This window comes from Sapajus apella, unplaced genomic scaffold, assembly GCF_009761245.1.
Source record: "Sapajus apella isolate SASKATOON/1434 unplaced genomic scaffold, GSC_monkey_1.0 scaffold46, whole genome shotgun sequence".
NCBI lineage: Eukaryota > Metazoa > Chordata > Mammalia > Primates > Cebidae > Sapajus > Sapajus apella.
In genome coordinates this window covers 1984504-2004180 of record NW_022436986.1, presented here as the reverse complement: position 1 = coordinate 2004180, position 19677 = coordinate 1984504, and the positions used below count along the sequence as shown (strand labels likewise).

General features: G+C 39.2%; 1 protein-coding gene across 4 annotated transcripts in view; it reads right to left on the bottom strand.

Annotated features, from left to right (window-relative positions):
* Positions 1-203: 203 nt before the first annotated feature.
* MELK (maternal embryonic leucine zipper kinase) overlaps positions 204-19677 on the bottom strand; it is a 97526-nt gene continuing 78052 nt past the window's right edge. For all 4 annotated transcript variants that reach the window (XM_032240079.1, XM_032240080.1, XM_032240078.1 and 1 more), the window contains 5 exons: positions 13820-14051; positions 9656-9752; positions 7784-7952; positions 3263-3366; positions 204-728 (listed from right to left, as the gene is read on the bottom strand). In XM_032240079.1, the coding sequence (XP_032095970.1) occupies positions 551-728; positions 3263-3366; positions 7784-7952; positions 9656-9752; positions 13820-14051 (780 nt within the window). In that variant the 3' untranslated portion in view covers positions 204-550. The remainder of the gene's footprint in view (positions 729-3262; positions 3367-7783; positions 7953-9655; positions 9753-13819; positions 14052-19677) is intronic.

The window sequence follows — 19677 nt, the reverse complement described above, 5'->3', positions numbered from 1 at the left end:
TGTGACTTACTTAACGATCTCAATAAATCCTACTTAAATCAGAGACAGGAAAAAATTATGCAAATGAATTCTTATCTGTTTTTTCTGCCCAAGGCATATTTGATAACAGATAAAACATATTCCAAATAGTCTCTACTTAATAGTCAGGGAGCCATTTGAGGTTTTATTTGGATCAAAATCAAATACAAAGAAGAAAAGACTGCTAAATTCACAAATGGTTTTATTTCAGAAAGAAATTATACATTAAAAAGAGACATAGTTAAGAGCTTACATTCACATATGAAAGTGAACCTAGGAAAGTCAACAGTTATTAATATATAAAACCACATGATTAAAAAAGACAGTAACAGATAATGACAGATGGACTTGCCTTAGATTCATCCACAAATAATATCTTTTGTCTAAAAACAAAAAGATACTGGTCTTAAGATAGCTCTTTTAGAAACAAGTTGGTAGTTCCAACGAACTTTAAAATCAAAGAGATCATAACAGTCTTTATGTAGACTGTGTCACACCCACACTCATCCGGCAGGATGGAGGCATCCATCAGTTATACTTTGCAGCTAGATAGGATGTCTTCCACTAATCTCTTGTAAACCCAGGCATCGCCCTTAAGCCGCTGCCTCCTGATGCCCACCACATCAGGTTTTTGAAGCTGGCATACTTCTAGTTCAAACTGCATCGTCACTTTGCCAAAATCTGACTGTGTTTGACACTTCAGTGTATAGCTGTGAAAAACAAGATAAGAAGCTAGTTAGTGGCAGAACCATATTCTGCGTTAAGAGTTTTCTAAGCCTTTAGGAGGCCGTGGAGGAAATGAACCACTATTTCATATTAAGCAATATATTACTGTTTACAGTTTCCAAATGACCTAGCTATGCTTTAGTAAGAGTATGACTGGTGTTTTACCAGAAGCTGAACTAGGATCCTAAGAATAAGCATGAAAAGGCTTTATTAGAATTCTCCCTTGCTCCAGAGAAAAGCCACTCTTTCATACCTATACATGCCATTCATGCTCAAAAAATCTGGCGTTCTTTATACAACCCTTTCAACGGTGTAATCTGTGAGCACCGGGCATTTCTACAACATTCACTACAGAGGAAAGTGTAAGAAAGATAAATAATATATCGTGTGTGTGAGACTTGTCAGAAACTTCTATCATATAAATAAAGCTGAAGCCACTAACCTGTTAGAAAGGCACGTGTGTTTTTGAGGTTTTTCTAATTAGTAACAAGAGGTTATGAGATGGTATGTTCCCATAACTGAAATGTATGGCATTTATAGCTAGAACTGTCCCATTATCCACTCGGAGAATGGAAAGGCCCAGTCAAAATGAAGCCTGAAACTCATCTTAAGACATACGTAAGATCTTGAAAAGTTGCATAAATTTAATTCCTGTAAATAATTTTTAATTCATTTACATTCTATTTTAGGGTTTTATTTGTCTTACTAATCTTCAATAAATAGGACTGATTTTAACTTTCAATTCCCTAAATACTTAAGGTTTCCTGATTGGGTGCTGTTCCACAGATGTGTGGAGAAGTTACATTGTTTCTGCTATGTACTTTCTTCTGTTTCATACTGTTACATACCAAAATATTCTTTTTCTTACTTAGTCATGTGTTTTGGGAAAGAGGCTTGATCTCGCAAAAATAAGCAGTCAACATCAGAAATGCCAAAAGGAGCACCCTGTAGTGAAGATTCTTGACAGGAAGATGAAGCATAGAACAATTTAGCCACATGGAAGATAACAGATCACTGAGAGGCCTGTGACAGAGATATGGCTATCGTAAGCCCAGGCATGAAGAGATCAGAGTGAGAGAGATGTGTTCTAATGAAGCCCAAGAGGAATGCCAGGGTTCATAGAAGGAATGCTTGCCAACATTTACAGATAAGTAGAAAGTAAAATTATATCTGCACAAGCTTGTTTCTTAAAATTTCACTCCATATTGACCTGTTCTATTACATGTTTAAATCCATGTGTGTCTCTACTGGCTGCCTTAATTAAGAAATTTTAAAGAGAAATAATTGAATAGAAATGCTTAGAAATATGGACACCTTGGGTAACCAGAAGAGGCCTGGCTATTGAAACCTGGAGATCATAACAAGGCACCTTTGATGGCAGCTCCTTCAACAGCAGGAGACAGTTAAGGTGAAAAAACTTCCTAAAGCACTGAAAACCCAGCCCTGTAAAACAGCCAGTCATGAAGAGAAGGATTCTATATAAATCCCTGATTTGTTTGAAATGTCTCACAAATTTCTATTATAATTTATAAACATTATTGTAAAGCAGAAAATCAAAGGAAAATAGAGGCTCTAAAAGAAATCCAGAAGAATTTTGATGAAACAATCTTGCATATTCTTCACATGTACCCCAAAACCTAAAATGCAATAAAATAAACGGGGGAAAAAAAAAAAAGAATTTTGAATTTTCCTATTTTGAAATAAAAAGTCTAAGTTTGGGCCGGGCACAGTGGCTCACGCCTGTAATCCTAGCACTTTGGGAGGACAAGTGGGTGGATCATGAGGTCAGGAGTTCAAGACCAGCCTGACCAACATGGTGAAACCCCGTCTCTACTAAAAAAAATGCAAAAATTAGCCAAGAGTGGTGGCACACGCCTGCAATCCTAGCTCCTCGGGAGTCGAAGGTTGCAATGAGCTGAGATCATGCCACTGCACTCCAGCCTGGGAAGCACAGCGAGACTTCAACAACAACAACAACAAAAAGTCTAACTTTGAAAGTGGGACAATGTCTGTGCTTCTAAAACTTTTATTGCTTGAACCAAACAAAAGAGAATAAATTATAAGCAATGACACTACCTTAAAAGCTTTTGGGAATGAGGTGGGAGAAATACATTTTTTCTAAAGCACGGGGGTGGGGAGATCAATTCCCATTTTCTCTTTGGTATTTTTGAGACAGAGTCTAGTTCTGTTGCCCACACTGGAGTGCTGTGGTGTGATCTCAGCTCATTGCCGCCTCCACCTCCCGGGTTCAAGTGATTCTCATGCCTCAGCCTTCCAAGCAGCTGGGACTACCGGCATGTGCCACCATGCCCAGCTAATTGTTTGTATTTTCAGTAGAGACGAGGTTTCTCCATATTGACCAGGCTGATCTTGAACTCCTGGCCTCAAATGATCTGCCCACTTCAGCCTCCCAAAGTGCTGAGATTACAGGCGTGAGCCACCACGCCCAATCAAACCCTATTTTCTCAAAGTCCAAAAGAAACTAATAAATGCAACAGCTTGTAAATGTGCTTCTCACCCCTTTTGTACAAAGTCAACATGCTTCTTTGGAAGAATAGACATTATCTCATTCAAGAGTTGATCTGGATTCACTAATCTGGTTGTAGTCACATTATAGTGAAGCTTAAAAAAGAAAAAGAAGAGATGAGAAGTAAATTTTAACATCAACAAAAGACAAAGACAATCACGCCACATCAAGAATTCCAAAACTCCTCAATATAGTATCTTTTCAAATGGAACTATTTCCAGAAAAATATCAGAGGAATTTACAGCCAACTCTTAGTGAGTTAATGGCACACTGGGAAAGCTTGGAGAGATGATGGTTATTAGTAACCACACCCATAGCTCTCTTTTCATACTTTCATCTTCCTCTCCCACCAATCCTTTTAAAAAAATAAAGATTAAAGAGCATCCATCTATCTGTTTGAGCTTTGCCTGTTTTCCCCTTCCCACACTATGGAAGAGACATTAACAGTCCTGAAATGTACACCACAGCAAGATAAACAAACACCATACAAAGTTTGCTTTGTACGTAGTTGGATATGTTTCCTTAATTTGTTCAAAATTATTTAAAGACTATTACAGAATTCCAGGGGCTGATTTTATGACAGTTCTAAGAGGAAATAAATGTAACAGGTATTCCTTTAAAAAAAGTAATGTCATATTATTTTTTTCTCATTGACTGGCAGCATAATCCTCAGAGATAATTTCATTCTTAATTGGTATTTATCACTCATTCATTCAACAACTATTTTTTGAAAGTTTACTATGTACTAGACACTGTTTTAGTGGGTCCTGGACACATAAAAATCCCTCCCTTCCTAGTAAGTATCTTCACTGTCAAACAAAACCATAGTTTCTATGTCTTTCAGGTTTGAGTTCTTTGTATTAATAAAATGCTGGGGTAGAAAAGTATTCCAACTATCTTACTTTTCAAAATAAGAACCCAGGCCCAAAGAAGAGAATAAATTTCTTTTTTATTTTATTTTTATTTTTTTAAGATGGGGTTTCACCATGATGGCCAGGCTGGTCTGGAACTCCTGACCTCAGGTATCCACACACCTCGGCCTCCCAAAGTGCTGGGATTACAGGTGTGAGCCACCGCGCCCGGCCATAAATTTCTTAAGGTACTGCTTTTCATAGTGTGATATAAGATATACAAGAGGCCGGGCGCGGTGGCTCAAGCCTGTAATCCCAGCACTTTGGGAGGCCGAGGCGGGTGGATCACGAGGTCAAGAGATCGAGACCATCCTGGTCAACATGGTGAAACCCCGTCTCTACTAAAAATACAAAAAATTAGCTGGGCATGGTGGCGTGTGCCTGTAATCCCAGCTACTCAGGGGGCTGGGGCAGGAGAATTGCCTGAACCCAGGAGGCGGAGGTTGCGGTGAGCCGAGATCGCGCCATTGCACTCCAGCCTGGGTAACAAGAGCGAAACTCCGTCCCAAAAAAAAAAAAAAAAAAAAAAAAGATATACAAGACAGACAAGGTGATTCTGGGTGGCACATGGATAAATATTTTTAAATATGTATTTGTTCCCATATGATTTAGAAAAACACAATTAACAACAACAACAAAAAACCCTAATGATATATAGTTTCCTTTTAAATAAATTTGAGTTTTAAAAAATTATCATGATTGTGGTAATGGTTTCACAGGTGGTATACATAATGCCAAAGCATATTAATCGTACTTTAAAATATTCACCATTATTCAGGTATGGTGGCTCATGACTGTAATCCCAGCACTTTGGGAAGCTAAGGCAAGAGGATTACTTGAGCTCAGGTGTTCAAGACCAGTCTGGGTAACATAGTGAGACCTTGTCTCGGCAAAAAATTAAGAATTAGCTAGGCGTGGTGGCACACGTCCCATCTACTCAGGAGGCTGAGGCAGGTGGATAGCTTGCGCCCAGGAGGTCGAGGCTGCAGTGAGCTACGATCACGCCATTGCACCGCAGCCTGTGCAAGATTCTGTCTCAAAAAATTAACAAATAAAATATGTGCAGTTTATTATATGTCAGTTATATCTCTATAAATCTATGTGCCAAAGACGAGTCAATATAAAGAAAACACCAGATAAATAACAGTGTACACAATCTCCCATATAGCAAACATCGTGAAACTGAGTGTTAACGAAGCAATCCTCTGTTACTTGGTTCCTGATCCAGGGCTCTTTTCACTAAACTAAACTGGCTCTGTCAAGATGATATTAATAATAAACTGAATACTTTCAAATCACAACATAAATTACTGCTTTGGTAAAATAAAGACTTAATCCTACTTTACTTAAATTTCGGATTTTTATAGACTGCTTCCTAAAAGAGGACATGAATACATACAATTTGCTATCTTTTTTTTTGAGATGGAGTTTCACTCTTGTTGTCCAGGCTGGAGTGCAATGGCGCGATCTCGGCTCACCAAACCTCTGCCTCCTGGGTTAAAGCGATTCTCCTGTCTCAGTCTCCTAAGTAGCCGGGAATATGGGCATCGGCCAACCACGCCTGACTAATTTTGTATTTTTTACTGGAGACAGGGTTTCTCCATGTTGGCCAGGTTGGTCTCGCACTCCCGACCTCAGGTGATCCACCTGCCTCGGCCTCCCAAAGTGATGGGACTACAGGCGTTAATTTCCTATCTTAAAAAAGGTATTCTTTCTACTATCCTTGCAACTCTTCTGGTAAATTTATAGTTTTTAATAAAGTATGCAGAGTTGGTGAAACAAAGTTAATTTCCCAAAGAAAGCCCTTCAGTTCTGCAAAAACTTAAAAGCATTAAAAAGGGTTAAAGATCCAAAGTTAGATAAATTTTTCAATCTTAGGACTGTGCTGATAAGGACCATGGGTGTATATATGGGGGTAAAATGCTCAACACTGATAATAATCTTTGACACTGGAAACATCACTTTATACTAATGAAGTATTTAATATGCCATAAAGCACCCCGTATGTAGAGTCTTATTTCTACATCTCAGCCCTGTGAGGCTGTCAGGGGAGGCATTATTTCCAGATTTTACAAATGAAGAAATTGAGGAGATCAGGAATAAAATGACTTATCAAAGCTATACAGTACAAAGCTGGAGCCAGAACCCAGGTCTTCTCATTCCCAGTCTTGTGGTTTTTCTCCTACATTCTGGAAGTATTGGGGAAGTACCTAGAAAGCCAACTAACACCACAGTAGTTTCTACTGAAAAATGCATTCAGGTTCCAAAATATTTACATAAGTGACCATTTTTAGTACATTATCCATTAGTATTTGGTAACTGCTTAGCTTCTCAATAGAGAGAGAGTGTGTGTGTGTGTGCATGTGGTGTGTGTGTGTGGTTGAACTAGTTTCCTTAATTTTATTTAACATTTTTCAGTGCAACGGTACTATCGGTTTTTTAAAATGCCAATATCAGTGCTTGAAATACTTAACTATCTCCAACCAGAAAAATTTCAGAACAAAAGGATAAAATATGCCTAATAAACAGCCATATGTAATGTAAACTTCTCAGTACACTACACAAGTTAAAGGCAATGAATGCTAGTGAATAAGTTCTATCTTCTTCCACTTTAAGAGAGAACACAAATGAGACCTGGGAACATTCTCCTCTGAAACACCCTCTGCCCAATAGCTTAGGATTTTCCTTCCCCCAAACCACCCAGATTTGCTCATTATGAGAGTCTCAGCACAAAAACTAAGCACGACCCAGTCCCCAAATGATGGGCACACTACCATCTTCTCCCCACAGCTCTGGGCCCACACCTCTTGGAACGTGTTTTTACTACAGCACTGAGTCCAGTGTGTCAGAACAAGATCCCAGCCTGTTTGCACAGCCAGCCTAAGAGTTCCTCAAGGACATAGGCTGTGTCTCATTCATCCATTTACCTCTAAATTCCTCCTCTTCCACCAAATAAAAATGTATTCATTAGAGATTTGAATGAATGCTCAGAGAGAATCCAAGAGAATAAGTACTTTATATCTGCTAATAGCTTATATTTTTCTTTTCCTTCCTTAACGAAATACATTGTCCACACCAGTGACACATTAACCCTTTTAAAGCATACTGGGTATATTAAATAAGACCTTCTTAGCCAGGTCTTGATGCCCTTCCAGTCTACCTTCCTAGCTTATCACTCACTATTTTCCTGACACACGCCAGACTCCAAGTTCCAATTATCTTCCTATGCATTTAAATATTTCATGAGGGCCTACAAAGTATCCATGAACCAGGGACACAACTAAGCTCAAGTCCCCCTCCTCAAGGCAGCTCTCAGCTCTCCATCTGTGTCCCCTGCTTCCTCACCTCCATGCTGCCCCTGTGCTAATCCCTCCACTTGCTCTTGAATATTTGAATGATAGCTCTTTGCTCCCTGAAGGTATTGACTCTATTTACCCACTGCACAGTAACATGCAGATTTTAGCTGCTCAAAAAACATATAATTAACTAAGTGAATACTCAAATAAAAAATACTAATCGATTCATTCAGTACCTTTTAAAAAAAGCAGTCCACTAGCAGTCAGCTTCTGAAATCTCTATGAAAGAATTCCAGCCTGCTTACCTTTAGTCTTCTGGGCCCGTCTCTGACACAGCCCTTCCTTTTGCTCCTGGTGAGCACAGTGATAACCTTATCCAACCCCCTTTCAAGGCTCCCAAACACTTTGGTTCCCTTTCTTTTTGGAGTCTCTTCCATATGTGCTTGGTTGAGATCCAGTTCCACTGAACGGCACCTGAAACAAAACATAAAACAAGGTACAAGTAGAGCTGGGCCTCTGGCCTGTGGGGCCCGCAAGGGCGGACTTCTGTCCCTTCACACACATTAGGGTGCCTCACTCAGGTATGCCAGGGCCAGATCACCTCACTCCTCCTCAGGGAGCACCAAAGCCATCTCCCACTGGACAGGAGCTGTCACCCTTCCCCCATGCAACTAGCACTCAGCAAAACTGTTTAGCCCCTTCCTTTTTAAAAACTGTCATATATATAGAAAAGTTCAAAGAAGGGTACAATGAATACCAATATATCCTCCTAGATTCAACAACTGTTCATATTTTGCCACATTTGCTTTCTGTATGTATACAGATAATACATTAATGTATACATGTATATGTGTATATGTATATAGATATATATTCTGATATATATTCATCAATGTATATATCTACATACAGTGCAGTGGCGCAATCTCAGCTCACTGCAACCTTCACCTCCAGGTTCTCTTATTAGCAAATAAGTAAATTTAATGTACTACACACATTAAATTTATATTTATATGTATATATATATATTCTTACTCTCCAAAAGAATCTATGTGATGATTTACCTTAATCAGATCTATTAACAAATTTTTTAAAAATCTGTATACATATATACATTTAATGTATATAGCACATTAAATTTACTTATACATATATAAATTTAATGTACTATATATATAGTACAAAAAATCTGTATACGTTATATAAATTTAATGTATATAGTACATGAAATTTACTTATTTGCTAAGCCATCTGAAAGTAACTCATCTGAAGATATCATGACACTTTACTCTAAAACACTTCAGTATACATCTCTAATGAATAAGGACGTTGTCTTCCATAAAGACAATACCATTATCACATCAATAAATTAGTAATAGTTCCATAGTAACATCTAATACCCTGTTCACATTCTAATTCTCTAAACTCTCTTTAAAATAGATAATGCTTTTAAGAAATTGCTATAGGGCTGGGTGTGGTGGCTCACGCCTGTGATCCCAGCACTTTGGATGGCTGAGGTGGGTGGATCACCTGAAGTTGGGAGTTCAAGACCAGCCTCACCAACATGGAAAAACCCCGTCTTTACTAAAAATACAAAATTAGCCGGGCGTAGTGGTGCATGCCTGTAATCCCAAGCTACTCAGGAGGCTGAGGCAGAAGAATCTCTTGAGCCCAGGAGGCAGAGGTTGGAGTGTGCTGAGATTGCGCCATTGCACTATAGCCTGGGCAACAAGAGCAAAACTCCAACTCAGGGAACACTGGTAGTCCTCCCAAATCGCTTTCAATCCCTTGAAAGGGGGTTTGAAACACCAGTGAGTAACTTTATGATTTGGGAGGACTACTATCTGTTAGAGGATATCTACACTTTACTGGCAGAAGAGAGGGGTAAGATGGGCCTCAGAAAGGAAGCCACTTGGCTGGGGTGAGAGCCACTGTCCTCCCAGCCTGCCATACTTAAGATGCCATTCGACTGCTGATCAGTTTCACAATTCTACCCCATAAGAAAGGCAGTGGCTACAGGTCCAGGAATGGCCACAGGTCATCAACATATAGACAGATATTCCTACTCTCCAACAGAATCTATGTGATGATTTACCTTAATCAGGTCTATTACTATATTTTTTTAAACCTTGTTACATATACTAAAGATTAGAGTCTAAAAAAAACTGAACACTTACCGCCTCTCAGGGCTAATGACACCTGCCATTAATTTGTCTGTTCCTGCTGAATTTACTGGCGTTTTAATTGGAGTTTCTTTCAGGCACTGGTCTCTAGCTATTAGAAACAGAACAAACAAAATCCATATGTAGCACATACTATGGTTTTGAAATTTCTATTATTAATAATAATGTATGCATCAAACTATTCATTGACTCAGAAATATAATCACTTGACCTGTAATGTCAAAGGCTCTAATTCTTTCAAGAAATGTTTCCCTGTGATTTATAATAAAAACAAAATCATTTTGCCTTGTATGTGTGGCTCTTATTTTTCTTCACTGCAAATTGAGACCATGTTTTTAATTTTATTATAAACATCATATGATAAACCTAAATAGATCACATAAATACAAATCTCATAGCTACTGATTCTTTTTTCTATAAATAAAAGTCAATCTGTATTTTTATAAGGGCCCAATTTATACTTTTAATTGATCTAGTATTAAAAAGTGTTAATGCAATTCATAGCCCAATTCAACTTTTGTTAGGCAAAAAGAACAGGAAAAAAAAGAAAGTAAAATGTAAAGTGCCAATGGAAGCTAGCAATTATGGCATTAGCCACTTACTTCCTTAAGTGGCTCCTGTGTTTAAAAAACAACAACGACCAATAATAGCTTTGACCCTGTGAAAGCTTGACATAAGTTATTAAAGAGATGTAAGCTTTGGCTGGGTGTGGTGGCTCACACCTGTAATCCCTACACTTTGGGAGGCTGAGGCGGGTGGATCACAAGGTCAGGAGTTCAAGACCAGCTTGGCCAACATGGTGAAACCCCATGTCTACTAAAGATACAAAAACTTAGCCAGGCATGGTGGCGCGCACCTGTAATCCCAACTACTCTGGAGGTTGAGGCAAGAGAATCCCTTTTACCCAGGAGGCAGAGGTTGCAGTGAACCGAGATCACGCCATTGCACTCTAGCCTGGGCGACAGGGCAAGACTCCATCTCAAAAAAAAAGAGATGTAAGCTTTGATTATTTTTTATATTCTCTGTTCCAGAATTTTGTGTTTCATTCTAAGTAGGGTATTTCCATTTCCAGATAGTTTGTGACAAATTTGCATTAACAAATCTGGTTACACTGATTAGCTCATGATCTAAAAGTTTTACCCTTTAGAGATAATATTCACATTATAGTAACAAAGATATAACATCAATATTTTAAAAAGAGATTAGGAGCTTAGTTTTATTTATGACTATTTGGCTATATTCTCACTTTCCACAAGAATAAGAAAATAAGAGCAATCAGAAACATCTATAAAAACAGTTTTCATCTTTGCATACAGACAGTATCTACCACCATACAGAACTGCCCTTCGGCAAACTGCCAATGCCTGCATCGTACACGAGTGACAAAAATTAAATTAATACTTACGTCAAAAATAACTGACAATGAAAGTAAAATGCAGGGCCAGGCACAGTGGCTCACCCCTGTAATCCCAGAACTTTGGGAGGCCAAGGCAGGCGGATCGCCTGAGGTCAAGAGTTCAAGACCCACCCTGGCCAACATGTTGAAACCCCATCTCTACTAAAAATACAAAAATTTAGCCGGGCATGGTGGTACACGCCTGTAATCCCAGCTGAGGCAGGAGAATCGCTTGAACCCAGGAGGCAGAGGTTGCAGTGAGCCAAGATCATGCCACTGCAATCCAGCCTGGGCAACAAAAGCAAAACTCTGCCTCAAAAAAAAAAAAAGGAAAGGAAAGAAAAAAAAAGAAAGTAAAATGTAAAGTGCCAGTGGAAGCTAGCAATTATGGCTTTAGCCACTTACTTCCTTAAGTGGCTCCTGTGTTTAAAAAAAAACGACCAATAATAGCTTTGACCAACACGATCTTTCTCATAGTGACAACATATGTCAACTGATGATATTTCAAGATTATAAAATAAATTCCAAACTACCCACATTGCAAAACCTTCAGAGTTACACAAAAAGTTAAGAAATGTCAATAATGGAAGGGATGATGGCATTAAAGTTTTTTTTTAATAAAAAAGCCCTGGGCCAGGCGTGGTGGCTCACAGCTGTAATCTAGCACTTTGGGAGGCTGAGGCAGGCAGATCACTTGAAGTCAGGAGTTCGAGACCAGCCTGACCAATATGGTGAAACCCCATCTCTACTAAAAATATGAAAATTAGCCAGGCATAGTGGCAGGAGCCTGTAATCCCAGCTACTTGGGAGGCTGAGGCAGGACGACTGTTTGAACCCTGGAGGCAGAGGTTGCAGTGAGCTGAGATCGCGCCACTGCACTCCAGCCTAGGTGACAGAGCAAGACTCCATCTCAAAAACATTTAAAAAAAAAAAAAAAAGAAAGAAAGAAAAAGAAAAGAAAACAAGAAAAGAGGCCGGGCGCGGTGGCTCAAGCCTGTAATCCCAGCACTTTGGGAGGCCGAGGCGGGTGGATCATGAGGTCAAGAGATCGAGACCATCCTGGTCAATATGGCGAAACCCCGTCTCTACTAAAAATACAAAAAATTAGCTGGGCATGGTGGCACGTGCCTGTAGTCCCAGCTGCTCGGGAGGCTGAGGCAGGAGAATTGCCTGAACCCGGGAGGCGGAGGTTGCGGTGAGCCGAGATTGCGCCATTGCACTCCAGCCTGGGTAACAAGAGTGAAACTCTGTCTCAAAAAAAAAAGAAAACAAGAAAAGAAAAGCCTTGAATGAGCTAAGGTCCATTTTATCTCCCTGCCCAATCCTATGATTCACAAAGGGTGTTGTGTTTACAGTAAGAGAAATAACAGAAGAGAAAGAGATCGCTTCACTGTGAAAGAATGCAATAGCAGCAACCATTGTCTGGTAGAGGCTATCTCACTGAATCCGCATAACAACCACAGGCACCACCCCCCACACACAACATCACACACACACACTACACACACTACATACACACACACCATCATCATCATCATCATCAGGACACAAAACTGGCCTCACATTTTGGGGGAAACTGCTATTTGAGTTGATAAAATGGAGAATGTCATAAACATAAAAATGGGACTTCTAGCAAATAGTTGACAAAGGTCTTCAGTAATATCTTTACAGATAAGAAGTTAACCCTTCAAACTGGCCATGAGCTCCATTAGTAAACTAGAAGTTCAATGGTAGAATGTGGTTTTGCAGTAGTTCACATGGCAATGCTCCAGAGTTTAGGTTTGTTAGAATCTTAACAATAGAGAAGGTCACAACTGCTGGGGTAAAAAAGGCTAGTAAAGTTTAAGTAACTTTTTTTAAAGTGACATAAACAGGATCACTGTAAATAAAATTCCTTCAGGCTTTAATTTATTCCTTCGTTCCATAAATATGGCCCCTATTATTTACTAGGCTTCAGGCACCTACTATGTACCAGACAGGTACGGCCCCTACTACAGACCATGCCATGCTGCAATAAACAAGGCAGACAGTCTCTACTGTCATGGCACTTACCACCCTATCCTAGTGAGACCCAACCCTAGAAAACTCAGTTTAGTTTCAGGCACTGTATTCTAAGAGGCAGACTGACCAAATAGAATGTGTCCAGATGAGGCCAGCAACCAAAACAGTGAAGTATCATCAAGGAAACCAAAGGAAATTAGGAAGTTGTATAACTGGACATAGACAGATATCTGGAAGGACATCACAGATTCGCACTGTCTGCTGAGGACAGGCAGTAATACCAAAGGGCAGAACAGGACCAGACACACGAACTGGAGATCCAGATGAATAAAGGCTCAACAGAGGCATCAGCTTGAGTCATAAGTCGGGGTAAATGGGTAACCAGGGTCTAAACCTGGGTGTATGACTTTGGGTAAATCACTTCACTTCACTCCTGAGTTTCAGGTTTCTTAGCGGTGAAAAAAGGAGTTGGATTAAATGAGCTCTAACTTGCCTTTCAGCTTTGATATCCTAGATGCTATGATTCAACTCTATAAATGTGAAAAAGAGGAAACACTTGGTATCATTTGAGAAGAAATTAAAATTGACAAATATGCTTTCATTTCAACAAATGCAAATAACATGATATGATTTTAAAAAAAAAGCAGCTTGACTTCTAAAAATTCCTGAAAGCAATGCTAGTCATTTCTGACCCGCTGTATGTTTACTTAATGTGGTAAGAAAAATGAAACTTCTTACTGCTTAATTCACTTAGCAAATACCTTTTGAGGGTGTAGTGTAACGATTTGGCGTAGTAAGTATTTCTCTCTTATGCTGGTTCTTATTAACTGGAGTCTTTGGCTCAGGAAACATAATGTACTCTTCATTCTTTAGGGCGGACTTAGGAGTATATACATTTTCTTTGTTCTTTAGTTTATTTGCAGATGGTCTGCATAAGACTGGAGTTAATGATTTAGATTCCACACCATTTGAGTCCGTCCAATACTTGGTAAACAGGAAAAAAAAAAAAAGTTACTAGATAAGCACACTGAAGAAGAAAAGTCAATTTCTTTACAACATTCCTTAATCATTTGCAAACTACCTTGTACTAATTTTATTAAAATGAAATATTACCAAAGGATATTACTGACAATATTAGGAAATTTGAAAATATACAGTTTTCTTTAATAGATGTAGATCACGGGCCGGGCGCGGTGGCTCAAACCTGTAATCCCAGCACTTTGGGAGGCCGAGGCGGGTGGATCACGAGGTCAAGAGATCGAGACCATCCTGGTCAACATGGTGAAACCCCGTCTCTACTAAAAATACAAAAAATTAGTTGGGCATGGTGGCGCGTGCCTGTAGTCCCAGCTACTCAGGAGGCTGAGGCAGGAGAATTGCCTGAACCTAGGAGGCGGAGGTTGCGGTGAGCCGAGATCGCGCCATTGCACTCCAGCCTGGGTAACAAGAGTGAAACTCTGTCTCAAAAAAAAAAAAAAAAAAAAAAAAATAGATGTAGATCACTTTAGTACATTCTATTGACAGTAATTTTCAACACGATACAGGCTGAGTATTTACACATACCCAGATCCTAGGCAATATTGTGAATAGCCACAAATCAATCACTAAGAAATGCTTTCCAGACCCAGATACTCGCAGCTTGCCCCTAATATGTACCAAAAAATAAAAGTTTAGTCAGCAATTAGGGCAGAAAAAACAAACTACTCTAACAGAAATGTTGGATAAAAAATACTTCTTAATCCTTTTAAATTTAGCGTTGAGCTTGCAAGAGAGTAAGGAAAATCCTGAAAGGCCAAACTAAAAACATAAGAACGAATCCAAAGATGTAACCAAGGTTGAAACTTTCTGTTGTCCTAAGGGCATCTATCTTCTATCTCTGATAACCTACAGCATGTGCTTTTACAGCCACAGAAGGCTTGGGCCTCTGCAAGGTGGTAAGTTAGATCCAAAGCTCCCATGTAAAGCCAGGAAGGGCTATAACTAAAATGAAAGGATCAATTAAATATAAATCTGTTCTTCAAAGGGAACAGGCAAGAAAAAGTATCTCTCTTGGTCTTGGTTCTGAAGGAGAAGAAAAATGAAGTTTCTTTCAATAAATTTTATGTAACCAAGGGCCAGTCTGCAGATAAATTAAGGATCCAAATTAATACAACCTGCAAGGTCCCAGAAACCCCAAGCCTAAATTTAACTTAAAGTAGTCCTAGGCTGGTTGTGCCCCAGGAAACCTGGTAGAAGCAAGCACAACTCCTATCTGAAAGAAAAGCTTCAGTACAATACAACTCAAGCCCTCAACCCTTAACTCAAGTCTCAAATAATTCCCATGGAGTTCAAAGAAAAATAAACCTATACAAAAAATTACAAAAGATACAAGCACTATGAGCATAAAGATTTCAGATGTTAAAATTATCAAATACAGAACATAAATGTTCACATGTTTAAAATAGTGAAACAAAAACATGAGAAAAGAACAACAGACTACCAAAACGGTTCAAATAGATTTGAAAAAGACTAAAATCTTCTAGAATTAAAAACATGATAAAATGAAAAGTTCAATGCACATGTCAAATAACAGATTAAAATAAAGAGACTTTTTGAATAAAAACATAAATCTGAAATTACTCTGAATGTAGTCAAGAGAGAAAAAGATGTAAGATATATGAAAGACGGTTTAAGGAAACAGGAAATGAAATAAAATGGGTCTAACTTACGCCTGTTCTAAGTTCCAGATAGATAATATGGACACCGCCAAAGCAGCAATTCCCTCTCCTTCTTTTCCCAAAGGAAAAGAAATCAGTACATCAAAAATATGCCTGCACTTGAATATTCATCTCAATACTATTCACAATAGCAAAGATACAATACCAACCCAAGTGTCCATCAATGGATGACCAGATAAAGGAAATGAGACATACTATTCAGCCATAGAAAAGAATGAAATCCTATTTGCAGCAACATGGATGGAAGTGGAGGTTATTTTAAGTGAAATATGCCAGACACAGAATGACAATTGTTGCATGTTCTCACTTATAAGTGGGTGCTAAAAAAGGTGTACACATGGATGTAGGGAGTGGAATGATAGAAAATGTAGACTTAGAAGGGTGAGGAGATGGGAGGGGGTGGGTGATGAGAAATTAATTAAGGGGTACAATGTATGTTATTCAGGTGACACCCTAAAACCCCTCACTTGACCACTATGCATGTAAAAAAACTGTACCCTATAAATTTATATAAATATTGTTTTTTAAAACAAACAAACAAAAAAAAGCAGGCTGGGCATGCTGGCTGACGCCTGTAATCCCAACACTTTGGGATTACCTGAGGTCAGGAGTTCGAGACAAGCCTGGCCAACACAGTGAAACCCCATCTCTACTAATAATACAAAAATTAGCTGAAAATAGTGGCTGGTGCCTGTATTCCCAGCTACTCAGGAGGCTAAGTCAGGAGAATCGGTTGAACCCGGGAGGTGGAGGTTGCTATAGACCAAGATTGTACCACTGCATTCCAGCCTAGGCAACAAGAGCAAAACTCTGTCTCCAAAAAAAAAAAAGGAAAGAAAAAGAAAAAGCAGTAATTATTCAAGAAATTTTCCAAAATTGACTAAAAATATAAATCCTCATACATAGGAAGCATGATGAATCATAAACAGGATACATAAAAGAAATCCACATCTCTACTAACCAGATTACACAACTCTAGGGGACACTATCCACAGACACCACACAGATGGTGTGTTCCCTGGAGTTATGCAACGCAGTAGCCCTAATACTGAAACTGCAGAACACCAAAAACAAAGAGAAGGCCTTATAAGGAGCCAGAGAGAAAAGACAGACTAACTAAAAAGGCACTAGATGTAATCCTAGCACTTTGAGAGGCTGAAACAGGCGGATCACTTGAGGTCAGAAGTTCAAGACCAGCCTGGTCACCGTGGTGAAACCCCGTCTCTACTAAAAATACAAAAATGAGCCAGGCATGATTGCAGGTGCCTGTAATCCCAGCTACTTGGGAAGCTGAGGCAGGAGAATTGCTTCATGCTGGGAGGCAGAGGTTGCGGTGGGCCAAGATCGTGCCATTGCACTCTAGCCAGGGCGACAGAGCAAGACTCCATCGCCCCACCCCCCCCGCAAAAAAAAGAAAGGATACAGATTCACTTTACATTTGGTTAAATATGTTAAAAATTTAGAGTAAATATTAAAAGGATAGAAACCAATAAAATGTGGGGGGAAATTAACATTAACAATAAAAAAAAAAAAAAAAAACAAGAAATAAGGGGGAAATACAGAAAAAGACAAACAGGAAACATAAAAACTGACAGATATATAATAAATAAATTATAATTAAAACAAATATAAGTTGGGTAAGCTCTCAATTTAAAAGAGACAAACCTAAATGTAAGGTATGAAAGGTTTCATTGTCTTATCTGTAACGATACCACACATCTTAATTTCTTTAATTTTATAATAGTTCTTGTATCAGGTTGAGCAGTTTCCTCCCATCTTCTTATTGTTTAGGAATAATTTAGTTATTCTTGCCCCTTTGTATTTCCACATACATTATATTTTAGTTTAATTTTTTTTTTTTGCCTACCTATAACTGTCTTGATCGAGTTAAAATCCACATACATTTTAGAATCATTTTGTGTTATTTTACATCCACTGAAAAGTTGAGATTACATTTAATTTAAAATTCATTTTGGAAAAAACTGAAATCTATACTTTCAAATCTCCCTATCCATAAACAAAGTATACCTCTGTTCTTTCAGAACTCTGCATATTATCCGAGGATCACAGCATTTACTCATAGAAAATAGCTAAGTAGAAACAGTGAGCTTTGAGGTGTTTTAATTTACCCTATTCCCATTCCCCTTTCTCCAGCTCTGTGATAGTCTTAGAAACTCACAGCCCAAATCACGATGAAAACCAGCAACCTAGGAGCCTCTGGAGGGGGCAGAACAAGTTAGAGCTCCTTCAAAGCTTTATGCTCAGAAGCCTGTCATTATTTACCCTGGCTAGTAATTCCCTAGAAGACCCTACTATGAAAGCTGTCTTTATTTGACCTTACTCAGAGCCTGCCCAGTGGGAACAGCCTTTTCCCAGCAGCTTCAGTTAAAAAGATTTAGAGGTGCCAGGCAGTGGCTCACACCTGCAATCCCAGCACTTTGGGAGGCCAAGGCAGGTGGATCTCTTGAGTCCAGGAATTTGAGACTGGCCTGGGCAAAACATAGAGACCCTGTCTCTACAAAAGAATTTTGTAAAAATTACCTGGGCATGGTGGCGCACACTTAGAGTCCCAGCTACTCAGGAGGCTGAGGCAAGAAAACTGCTTGAGCCCAGGAGGTCGAGGCTGCTGTGAGCCATGATCACACCCCACTACACTCCAGCCTGGTTGACAGAGCGAGACTCTATCTCAAAAAAAAAAAAAGGTAATTGTCGCACATTGTGGCTGCCAAAGCAGGGGGTAACAGCTGGTGACAACAGACTAACAAAAAGGCTGAAAAGAAAACATTGGAGAATAAGATGTCCACAGTGACCTGGAAAAACTCCAAAATATACCAGGGAACCTGCAAGCCCAATGTCCACAGTGACCTGCAAAAACTCCAAAATATACCAGGGAATCTGCAAGCCCAATGTACATGTATAGGATGTGCTCATACCCAGGGCTGTGCATTTGCTCAGGAAAGACTTTAGAAGTGGCTTGGCATGGTGGCTCATACCTATAATCCCAGCACTTTAGGAGGCCAAGGCAGGTGGATCACCTGGGGTTAGGAGTTCAAGACCAGTCTGATCAACATGGTGAAACCCCATCGCTACTATAAAATTAGACAGGCATGCTGGCACATGCCTGTAATCCCAGCTATTTGGGAGGCTGAGGCAGGAGAATCGTTTGAATCCAGGAGGCGAAGGTTGCAGTAAGCTGAGATTACGCCATTGCACTCCAGCCTGAACAACAAGAGTGAAACTCCGTCTCCAATTTAAAACAAAACAAAAAAACAAAAAAAACTTTAGAAGGATCTAAGAACTCACTGTAAGCTGACCTTGAGGTCTATGCAAATAGAATAGAATTGAAAGCTAAGGCAGAGTGGTCAACTGCCTGGCTGAAAGTTGAAGGCATATCCCAGATTTACAGAGTCCACACAAAGACTGAGAGACGTGTTGATGCCAGGATCTAAGGAAATCTTAACAAGCATTAGCTGATCACTACGATAATAGAGCAGAGAAAAGGTACAGTAAAAATATGGTATTATATAATCTCATGGACCACCATCATAAATGCCGCCCAACACTGACCTAAACAATTTTACGGAATTGGTTCAGAAAAGCCACTAAACAACAACAAACAGCAATAATACCAAATCCTGAAGAGGGGATAAATCTGATTACCAGAGCTGCCACATTATATTATTTAAAATGTCTAGTTTTCAACAATTACAAGACATATACATGCAAAGAAATGAAAAAGTATGGCCAGGCACGGTAGCTTACGCCTGTATTCCCAGCACTTTGGGAGGCTGAGATGGGCGGACCACCTGAGGTCAGGAGTTCAAGACCAGCCTGGCCAACATGGTGAAACCCCATCTCTACAAAAATACCAAAAAAAAAAAAAAAAAAAAAAAAAAAAAAAA